At 31.6% G+C, this 12,247-nt stretch overlaps 1 protein-coding gene across 2 annotated transcripts in view; it reads right to left on the minus strand.

Moving 5' to 3' along the window:
• The window catches only part of LOC106476161, a 16,130-nt gene that overhangs the window by 1,439 nt on the left and 2,444 nt on the right, over positions 1 to 12,247 (minus strand). The window contains exons 2-5 of one of the 2 annotated variants that reach the window (XM_022380100.1): positions 11,601 to 11,799; positions 5,563 to 5,723; positions 4,070 to 4,240; positions 1,027 to 1,715 (exon numbers count right to left, since the gene is read on the minus strand). In XM_022380100.1, coding sequence (XP_022235808.1) covers positions 1,591 to 1,715; positions 4,070 to 4,240; positions 5,563 to 5,723; positions 11,601 to 11,785 — 642 coding nt within the window. In that variant the 5' untranslated portion in view covers positions 11,786 to 11,799 and the 3' untranslated portion in view covers positions 1,027 to 1,590. Of the gene's footprint in view, positions 1 to 1,026; positions 1,716 to 4,069; positions 4,241 to 5,562; positions 5,724 to 11,600; positions 11,800 to 12,247 lie in introns of those variants that run through there. The other variant, XM_022380101.1, reaches the window with a different exon arrangement.

Consider the following 12,247-nt stretch of genomic DNA (forward strand, 5'->3'; position numbering starts at 1 on the left):
AATCCTGAAAAATACTTGGGGGTGCTTAATTTTTTTCCAGGTGTATATAAACAATGAGTGTATGTATTACAGAAACTGGTTTGTTTACCCCCAGAGAGGCAAGCACCTTCTCTACACTGTACACTACCAATTGTTAGTTTAACAACAGCCACCCATAATGTACAAACTAATGGCCAGTTGTATGCAACCTTTCTCACTATAAGTGCCCTCTAGCAACATGTAACTGGTAGACTTGACAATATCTTGAGGTTAGTGAGATAACTCACTAAAATGGCTGTATTTCTTCAATGTACTTTTCTTGGATAATATTGAGGGTCAACTTGCATTTCCACAGATAATACATACCAAAGTATGTGATAAAATCATGTTTATCACTACTTGGTGTCTACTTAAAAACACTGATAACTCAGTTTCACTCTGATAGTTCTATATTATAGCTGCAAGAATGTTATGGTAAGTGAACTGACAGTCAAACTGAAGCCAGCTATTAGTGTTTTTATGTGGATATCTCAAAGGTTTCATAGAGCCCAACAGTATGTGAAAAATGTGAGAAAAAGTACTAAATACATTCACAGTTTACAATTGTAAAGAAATACAAAGGTAAGCTTTAGTCGTGAATAGTACATATAAAATGTCAGGATTTTTATATATATATATATATGTGGACTAAGGATTCTTCTACAGTAGGTGTCTGTAACTTGTTGACAATATACGGACACCACACACTCCCACTTGTTTTAAAATAATATATTCAAAACAAGTCAAACCATTTACCAAAATTCTTTACACTATTGATATCACAGTTGTATCTCAAACTCTAAATAATTCACTTTTCTTGTCAAAAGTCCACACAAGCTCATTCAGTACAATTGACAATATGAACTATTTTTCTTTACTCTTATCACAATAGTATCAGAGAATGATTCACTTACGCTACCCCATGGGTTATCACAGTTGTATCCTGAACTTCAAATAATTGTCTCCTTTTTGTCAAATCCACACAGACAGGTTCAATTACTTTAGAACACCCTTTGACAAGACAAATTATTCTCCTTATCTCTATTGAACTGTAAAACTCACTTTAAAATATCGCTTGTTATGGCTAATCGTTCAAATGCCGGCTAACTTCACGTTTTCTTTCACTAACTAATTTTCTGACTGAACTACACTTGACTTTACTGAACTTTACTTCTTCAGTTCTTAACTTGCTGTTGCTTGGTCGCTTATATTTATACCTTGATCACTGATGCCTCAAACTTTCTGTAAAGTATGCAACATGATGATTCAACAATACTCAGTTAAGGTCACAAGAAAAATACTGAAGATTTGAGTGATTTTGACTGCCAAATTATGGAAGTGCTCTTGTGTGGTTTCATCTAGAACTGAATTTCACTGGTCACAATACACCAGATTTTCATTGGAAGATGGCTACTGAAAATCAATCAACCTTTCATTTCTAAATAAATCAAATTACTAGTCAGAGGGGGAATTTAACTACATTATTGCTGCCCTCTTAAATCAGAGATTATTATTAGAGCTGGGCAAATCACACCCTGAAATGTCAGCTACAAAGAGAAGTAGGAACACTTTTTAAGGGAGATTCATCCTTATCCTGCAGAGGAGTAGTTCATCTTGCTGAAAGACCCAAGACTCTTGTGAGAAGCTTGTCTTTGTTTTACACTGTTTCCTACTTGCTGATTTTGTCTTCAAGTCACCTTCAAATTAAGTTTGTTTCACTCTACTTGAATCCTAAATATGGTTTGTTTCATTTTTCTTACTTTAGAAAGTAAGATTTATACTGCTACTGACTATCAGCAGCCCAAAATGTCACTTATGGTATCAAAGTTTTCACTAAAAAATATTTCTAACTTTCAAGTTTTCTATTTCTCACAGAGCATTACTCTAACTTTTTATCTACTTAATTTTATAAATAGAAATAAACTATTTTGAACATCATATTGAAATTCTCACATGGTCATGAGGTTTTCGGATGTGTGTGAACTTCCACGACAATTATATATTTTTATGTGATATAAAACAAATAAATGATAATAATGTAACCTGTATGATTACAAAAAAAAACAATATCAGTAATAGTAAAAATTAGGAAATGTAGTCATGATATTAAATTTATTTGTTGTTAGAAAAAGAATATCAATTTCACTCAGCTAGACCTTTTTATGTAAGACATGTTGACACAGATGATAGAACTGTTATCGGATGAACTAATACACGTGTAACTAAAAATACACCTTCGGTAAAAGTATCACAGAGTAATTTTAAAGATTTAACATTCTTGTTGTATCTATTAAAAGAACATTCCCACTGTTGGAATAAAGAAACATAATTACTATCTCACAATTAAAATAAGTCAAGTAATAAGAATAATCTTTAACCCTTTAAACACAGGCAAATGAAATTCCCATCTGCTTGACTAGGGTAGAACATTTATGTAAAAAACAGAGCAACTCTGTGCATTATAGTGCATTATCTCATAAGATTTTGTTATAAAGTTTATAAGCATTTTGTACACAAAGAATCACATTATTCTAATTACATCTTTCTAATAAAAATGTTATTTATCTATAGTAGTAATCTGCACTCAAGACTCTTAAAATAGTTCGAGTGCCAAGTGATTTTCATTTTAAGTATAAAAATACTTTTCTTCATCTTATAGTTTCATATTTCATTTGCATAACCTCTAGAACTTTCTAAATGAATATCAATATTTTATTTTCGTTACCGTATTACTAACTTTAGCTAATATCATCAACATACAATGCAATGAAATGATTAAAATTAAGAAATATACATACCTTTTGATTTTTTGTAGAATATTATTAGAGATGCTGTTTTGCTTATATTCGGTATTTTCCTTTTCACATACAGTAAGTTTTTTAATGTTTTATTTTATGTTTTTGTCCTTTACCACTTATTATTCATCTGGACACAAATCAACAATGCCTTCAAGGCATGTTAAAGTTTGTTTGGGAGACACGTGCAACCCTTCAGCAAAATTTTCTTTCAACATGTAATATCCATGAGAATGGATGCAAATTATGATGTATATTTAAATAACTTTTTAACCTTTTAATTATGCATTTTAAAACATAAATAATACATAATTAATCAAATAATAAAAGTGAAACCTAAATACAATTTAAATTGTATCTCTAACTATAACACATTCAGGTAAGAAACAATCATAAGTGTTGTTGTAGATCAAACTGCCAACAACACAACAGTCAGTTACATGTACTCCATGACAACAACTTGGTGCCAATTTCAAAATAACCTTTGTTAGATTATAGTGTAAAATGAGCTCTTTTTAATGACTGTATACATGTATATGTAACTTCTTCATGTAAGCTATAAAGGTCAAACAAATTGTAAGGTGGGCATGGCAAAGGTCAGGGACTGAAAAAATTACTACTTGTTTCAACTGTATTCATTCAGAGTACTTTGAAATGAGCAAGTCAAAAGGTTATATGTAAGCAACTTATTGTCTAGATGTACTTCTACTCAACTACCATTGTATTATTGAACATACAGAGAGCTAAAGTAGAGAATGTTCATGGCTTGTGGGTCATGTGATAATACATCTGAAGTTAAGCATATCTTTAAAGGTTAAAAACTTAGATAATATAAATGTTTGAATCATGACATATGTTTTAATGTTAATTTCATTCACATACATTAATATTACAGGTAGTTAATTAAATTTTGAATGTAACACAGTGACTTGTGCAGAAAAGAGTTAAAGTTCAGTGCAGAAAGTTACTATTCTTACCATAAACATTCATACGAGTAAAGTTTAACTTTAAAAGTACAAGAAGGGAAGATAATTTTACTTGAAAAACATGAAGATTTTTACTCTTATAATGTTTAAGATAAAAAATGTTTGACTTATCTGAAAGCAGAAGAAATTTTCTTAAAGTAAATACAAGAAGTATTTCCTTATTCTTATAACAAATCAAAAGTTAATTTTTTTTTCAATGTAAGATATGTAAAACAAAGCATAAAAAAAATATTCTTTATTCAAAGTTAAGAGTAAAAGAATATTTCATACCTCCAAAGTAAAGGAAAGAATGGGGTTTGTTTCCCCTCAGGTCATAGAATGGATGCTGTATGAGAGACGGAATGGTTATCTCTTCTTCTAGATTATCTATCTGAACAACCAGTTTTCCTGAACCAGGTTCTATTCTTAGGAACACTTCATGCCACTTGTCACGATTTAGCCCTGATTCAGATATAAACAATGAATGACAAAAATCATAATGCTAGACATCACTGTATAGAAGACAACCATTTTACTGTAATAAAGGGTACATCATCTGACTAGGTTATTCAAGGCTAAGCTGTCAACAGGCTAGGTTGTCCAAAGCTAAGCTGTCAACAGGCTAGGTTGTCCAAAGCTAAGCTGTCAACAGGCTAGGTTGTCCAAAGCTAAGCTGTCAGCAGGCTAGGTTGTCCAAAGCTAAGCTGTCAGCAGACTAGGTTGTCCAAAGCTAAGCTGTCAGCAGACTAGGTTGCTCAAAGCTAAGCTGTCAGCAGACTAGGCTGTTCAAAGCTAAGCAGTCAGCAGACTAGGCTGTTCAAAGCTAAGCAGTCAGCAGACTAGGCTGTTCGAAGCTAAGCTGTCAGCAGACTAGGCTGTTCAAAGCTAAGCTGTCAGCAGACTAGGTTGTCCAAAGCTAAGCTGTCAGCAGACTAGGTTGCTCAAAGCTAAGCAGTCAGCAGACTAGGTTGTTCAAAGCTAAGCTGTCAGCAGACTAGGCTGTTCAAAGCTAAGCTGTCAGCAGACTAGGCTGTTCAAAGCTAAGATGTCAGCAGACTAGGCTGTTCAAAGCTAAGCTGTCAACAGACTAGGCTGTTCAAAGCTAAGCTGTCAACAGACTAGGCTGTCCAAAGCAAAGCTGTCAACAGACTAGGTTGTCCAAAGTTAAGCTGTCAGCAGACTAGGTTGTTCAAAGATAAGCTATCAGCAGACTAGGTTGTCTAAAGCTAAGCACTCAACAGATTAGGAGCATCAATAAAACATAAACAAGGTAGTCGGCAAAGAAGTTTCTTCTTCTCCTTATATTTTTCTAAGTTTACATTGGTAATTGCTTGATGTTTTAAGTTAGTTCCAGTCTGCCAGATGTTACATTTTGCATTATTTGTATTTTATTAACAAGTTTCTTCACACCATGTAGATTTTAAGTTAGTTCAAATCCCAACATCTGGACAAGAGTGGCAATGTTTTACAGGTTTTCTGCAGTCCTAAGTCATAAATATGTTGTTTAACAACATTTTATAATTACGTTCATAACTCACTTCAATACTAAACAATATAAAGCATTCACTGCCATGTGCTTCACATGTGGGTGACAACCAACCTCTAGTTATGGACTGCATTACCTACTGGTGGGTCACAGACAATTATATTTCAAAGCCAAACTTCTCTTGTGGCATACAAGTTTGGGACACTGTGACTACTCCTCAGCACTTCTTGAATGGCACTAGGTAATACTACTGGTGGCATTGAACATGTTAAAAACACTTTCAAAACTTTGTTCTTACCTTTTCCAATCAAGTAAGTCTCTTCAGTTCCATCATGACCAAAAATATGGATTACTTTTAGTCTCCCATTCTGCAACATTACATAAAGTTCATAGTTTGGAAAATCATCTACAGGTAGCTCTCCACCATGATACACAAGTAGTCCATGAGGCTTACGTGTTCTTCAGAATAACAAAACAAATCATTTACTAAAAAGCATTGTAGGTTCAGCAAATATATTTTAATGTGACACTATTCTTATTTATATAGTTATAATGTATTTATTTGAGATTAGAATGACTATCATGGCACAAATTATCTAAAACCAAATCCTTTCAGATATAAGCTTTGCTTTATAAGAAAAATTACCATATGAATGAATCCACTTCAAAAGTCCTTCAAACAATGATAGGAAATACATCAACTTTTTAAGACATATTACTATTTTGTTACTATTCTGAAATATCACTTAGGACTCAGACAAAGCAAACTACTGAATAATAAGTAAAGCAAATATTGTAACGTTACATGAAAAGACAGTAATTTAGTTCCCAACATAATCAAAGAAAAGTGTTCATTTTGTTTGATCCATCCTTGTACTGTGTATCTACTACTGCAGATATTAATAATGACAATACCAACTACTACTGCAGATATTAATAATGACAATACCAACTACTACTGCAGATATTAATAATGACAATACCAACTACTACTGCAGATATTAATAATGACAATACCAACTACTACTGCAGATATTAATAATGACAATACCAACTACTACTGCAGATATTAATAATGACAATACCAACTACTACTGCAGATATTAATAATGACAATACCAACTACTACTGCAGATATTAATAATGACAATACCAAGTTTTCTTTGGTGTGTACTCAATAGTCAACAAGTAACTCTTACTTAATTCAGCTACCAAGATGATCAATTTTTTCTAAATATTCTGTATCACTTTAAGCTATGGCTGAGTTTCATATATTTTGTAAATAACCAATTATAACAACTCTTGACGAATCTATATATATAAATATAAAAGTACTGTCTGTTGTCTGTCCTACTTTGCAAGGTGTGAATGGATCTTCACCAAAATTGGTAAGGAAGTTCATTAGGTCCATGCAGGGTACATACAAATTTTCAGTTTTGCATTTTGCACTTTGTTTTTTTATGAGCAATTTTTCTTTTTTTACCACTACTTAGCCCCCTGAAGATGGATCTTCACCAAATTTGGTATGGAAGTTAATTGGGTCCATGTGGAGATATATATAAATTTTCAGTTTTGCATTTTGCAGTTATTTTATGGGCATTTTTGCATTTTTTAACACTACTTCATCTCCTGTGGATGGACCTTCACCAAATTTGGTGTGGAGATTCATTGAGTTCATTGGGAGATACATACAAATTTCCAGTTTTGCATTTTGTGTTGTGCAGTTTTGTATGGGTGTTTCTGCATTTTTTATCACTACTTTCCCCCCCCCCCCTGTTGATGGATCTTCACCAAATCTGGCAAGAAAGTTTGTTGGGTCCATGGGTATTTTTGCTTTTTTTTACAATTACATATAAGGGAAGCAACTTTTCATTTCCTAAGATAGCCTTTCATTAATCATGAATTTACATAACATAATTTATATACAGGGGACAGGTACTCCAGCTAATAAAGAATATTTTTAACTATAGACAAATTTACTTCACCTTATACCAGTTTGTTTTTCAGTCTGGCTTTATTCTATTTATGAACAAACGAGTCTCTGCTTTAAACTTTCTTACTCTGTGTTACAGCACAGCAGCATTAAATGATTACGTACATCCATTTGATGGTTTTTGTTAACAGCTTACACATCACAAAAATAAAATGCTAACACTTGCTTTTTACATCCATGAGGAAATCTTTAAAATACTTAGAGACTAATCATAAGCATCTAAGTTAGTTATGAAGACTGCACACCTTTTTTTTTCTTTTAGGGTGGGGAGGGGGATTAGTTGCAACTAGTAATAAATTAGTTAAATGCAATTAATTAATAGGCCCATCAAGTAATCAATCACCAAATACCACTAATCATCCAGCTCTATTTATCAAAGTAAAAAGGTTCAGACATTGGCTTATATAATTAAACTAAAAACTAGTCACATTTTAAAAAACAAAGAATATTTCACAATTACAAAGTATGTAAGTGTTAGTCTAAAATGAATGCACCCTAACTTTAGGAACCAGAAACTGCTCCCCCTAAATTTCACATCCATATAATGCCAGCATTATGAGCATCCATAAAACGAACCCTGCATTCTAGTCTGTCTATCTCTAAAGTTATTCCTGCTTATGGGAAATTAAAAAGATTCTAGTGAATCTTCTTTCTAGACTCTTAGTCTTCATCCATTCATATTTAAATATAAGGAAAAGAAGCATCAACACATTATAAACACATGCAAAGTTGAAAATTAAATGTAAATATGTCAAAAATCATCTAAACCTAAAAATCCAACAATTAAATGAGGAATTACACAACTGCCTTTGGCAAAAGCTGAATCTATTCCAAAAGTCTGACAACCATATTTCAAAATCTATAAGCATATTTTAAAAAAATGGGGAAGAGAACTTTGGAATATAAGAGACAAAGAACACATTAAAATGAGAGAGGCCTAGTTCTCACAGATCTCTCTCAAATTACCCGATGCATTATGGACTAATCATATGAGCTTTATAAAACACGCAACCAGAAAACAAACTTAATAATCTGGGCACTTTCCTTCATCAGGGGGTAAATGGCAAGAACACTTATAGAAATTTTAATTTCACTTCAACATCCCCCAGAACCAGGATTATTGGACTGAATGAAACATGTATGAATCACACAGAAAATCAAATAACAAAAACCACAATAAATGAAGTGATGAAACCATTTGTTAGTAGCTCTGTAATACAGTATTGCAGTTCCTTTAAATTTAAGGTGCAATGCCATACTTTAAAGTCAAACCTTCAAGTAATTAAAACAACACAAAAGATCTTTTATGATGAAACACTGAAGATAAACTTAACAAGTACACACTAGTAGGAAATCCAGATACATCCATCACTTTGACTCAAAGCAGTCATTCAAATACACTCTCCCCACTTTAAAAGTTACATAATTTCCCACCAGGTGGAGTGATTGGCAGTTTGAGACACTCTCTCATTGTTTAATTTCTTAGGAAATCAGTTTGGTCTCTACATCCAAAAATAATGGATGAAAAAATTGAGGGTTAATCACAACTCGTACATAAAGTTGTTAAAAGTATGAATCAATACACTTCTGTAGTTCCTGCCACAATTAACCATGAACTTCAAGTCAAACTATGGCAAAATAAGTAACAATTTCAACTAACCTGCTTAATTCTTAGCCCCAGCTCATGAATGAGTAAGCTCTCATTTATACAAAGATCTTGTTCATCATTTGCCCTTGTTAATATCTTAAACTAATTTGAACGGATGACTATGTCACATTCACATAGATCATGCTCCAATATGCATGATTTACTTATTGTTTTTAAATTTGCATGTTCTTTCACCTGTGTCAGTAGCTTTCTTCTCGTAAGCCAGGATAACCTTGCTTACAACAAGGACAGGTAATTTATAAACAGGATTTTCAACAAAGAAATAACATCTATATATCTGAAAAAGTACTTCAGCCAACATTTCAACTGTACATGTGGATACACTTTATGAAGTAAGGTGCATAGTTGTTTTTAACATACATAGAACATTTAACAATATATGGCAAGGCTATATAGACTGAACATTTAGAACCATCATATGTTGGTAAGTTTACTAAATTTGTTTGTTTGTATGAATATTCAGGAATAATTTGATCAATCAAATGAATTTGGAAAACCATTTTTTGCATAGAAATATTTCTATGTCGTCAAACTAAGTAAAAATTCATAAGTGCTTCACATTTTATATGCACAATGATCTAAGAGCTTCAAGTTTTCTTTAACACAGCATATAAATTGTAAAATTTAAATAAATGCCAGTAAATGCTTTTTGTTGTTTTGTGTGTGTGTAAACTTCACATTTAAAGCTGCCATCGTAATTATGAACATTTATCGTGTGTCTAAAACACAAGTTTATCATCTTCCTGATGTTCAACAATGAATTTAAGAATTTTGTGCTTATCTGAGCCTAGAACATAGAACTGTCATCCAATAACATAATGAATTAACAGACTATGAAAAATTCATGAAAACAAAGGATTAGCTAGAGAAGGAGCCAATTTAAAACCCATAGCTGCACCATCAATTTAATCATAAAGATGTGAATCTCTTAGTGGTAAAATTCATTAACTTCAGAAATACAGATTTTACAATGCATAACTCACTTGAGTTGTCATTGAAAATTAAATCTGCACTTAACTGTATTGCTTCTCTCAAATATATGTTATAGTTCAATGTTAAAAGTAATGCAGTAAACATTACTATGAAATTTAGATTTTGTATTTCACAAGAAAGTTCAAAATTATTTTCCAAGCTATATCTATTAGTAGAATATTTCTTCACCAAATAAAACATGATTGTAAAATATCTCATTTTCACCTACATTTCTTTCACACAATCTTTGGTTTTAATTTAATGCAATAATTTTAAAAACTAAGATTTTCATAGACTAACATTTGTGTGTGTGCTTTCTGGCCTCCTGTTCTTTATGTCAAAAAAATTACACTTATAACAAATTACACAGGCCTGAAATGGTTTTGTTATCTTGTAGATTTTTACACGTTCTACTATAATTCCTGTATGCTGAATCTGAAAATGATATCCATTTTTCTCCATCATGTACAGATTTTTCACAACACATCATAATGCAATACACAAAAGAAAGACCACAACACGTAGTTTTGAGTCTAAAAGACGTACATTTCACACAAAAAAAATCAGGATGAATGAGGATATATGTTCGTTTAACATCAGTGTTCTTTCCTTTTCTTCAGTTTGTTTGTATTTTTCTTAAGAAACATAATAATATAAAATGTTCATTGCGATAAACAAAATAATAATTCAACCTAAGTAAGATTCGTAAAAAATCTTTACATAATAGAAAAAAATGAATATTATTTTCGAAATCTGCATAGCTGAATTATGACAAATCAGTTATTAAAACCAACTTATTTTTTGAACATTTACAGCAGTTTTTCTAAACTAACATTATCAAAACCAACTTATTTTTTGAACATTTACAGTAGTTTTTTAGCTGAATTATGACAAATCCGTTATTAAAACCAACTTATTTTTTGAACATTTACAGCAGTTTTTCCGTTATTAAAACCAACTTATTTTTTGAACATTTTTCTAAACTAAAGTAGATTTACCATAACATTCTATAATAATGTTAGTAACACTCATTTTTTGGAAACCTGAAATAGATAAATTCTAACAATAAGAACGCTATTTACCATATATATTACAGTTAAATACTATTATTAAAACTTGTTTTTATGCTATACTTATGTTGTAACCTAAAATTAGAAGAGTTTCCTGGAAATAAATAATTCAATTAATTTGTAATGCATATTTAAATGCAATCCAGCATCCATATTTTATCCCAACCCTAACAAAAAAGAAAAGATCTATCCTAGTTGAAATTTAGGCACCAACATTTTCAGCAGAAGGTCAGGATTACAAAACAGTATGTAACCATGTTAGTTCAGTTGATTGTTTTATAACTTTAAAGAAACTTTTTGTCTATTTATAACTAAAACCATGGTGATTGAACACTATATGTCAAACAAAAGTTGATCTGAATACACTGGATAACCACATTTCAATGTTCAGAAATATCTTGAAAATCAAAAAATGTTACCCAGTATTTAAAAAAATAGTTAAAATTAACACACTAATGTATAATATGATTTTACTATTTTCTGAACAAATAGGAAATTTAAGATTTCAATAAAAACCAGCAAATCAGCACTAACTTATTATGTTCTAAAACTAAATAAGAACAAAATAAGTTACTGTATCATGAATTAAAAGATCACACCCAGAACACAATATTAACTTCACAAAACCTTACCTAAACTTAAAGCTCATTTCTCTTCTCTCTGGTAAAGGCCAATCTGGTTCTATCCTAAGGAAGGCCTTGGGATGAGCAAAGGTAAAAACTTGACTAGTTGAAGCCACAGCCTTCCCCTCCCCAGTACTTATGAATAAAATAAATAGAAAGATGGCCCCTACAGGAGCACCATAGGATAGGCACATGGCTCCTTCTGCACCTACAAAAACAGAGATAGGAGAATTCTAAATTGTGTGTTCAAATTACATTAGCTAAATTACAGTTCTAACCAGGACAGAATGACAATAGAAAATGAATAAGCAGAATTAAAGCAATAACTATGGAAGAGTAACAGGAATTCTTCTTACAAAATATCCTAATTAAACTGTTAACTCTAAGATTATAATTTAAATACTGCATAAATGAGAATATTTTACAAAGATGTTTTTTTAATTTTTATTTTCCAAGACAGCTAGAATTTTTTTTTACAATTCATTACCAGGTAACTTACATGCACCTGGAAAAACAATAGACAAATCATTACCAGGTAACTTACATGCACCTGGAAAAACAATAGCCAATTCATTACCAGGTAACTTACATGCACCTGGAAAAACAATAGCCAATTCATTACCAGGTAACTTACATGCACCTGGAAAAACAATAGC

Source organism: Limulus polyphemus, unplaced genomic scaffold, assembly GCF_000517525.1.
Source record: "Limulus polyphemus unplaced genomic scaffold, Limulus_polyphemus-2.1.2 Scaffold9941, whole genome shotgun sequence".
Taxonomy (NCBI): domain Eukaryota; kingdom Metazoa; phylum Arthropoda; class Merostomata; order Xiphosura; family Limulidae; genus Limulus; species Limulus polyphemus.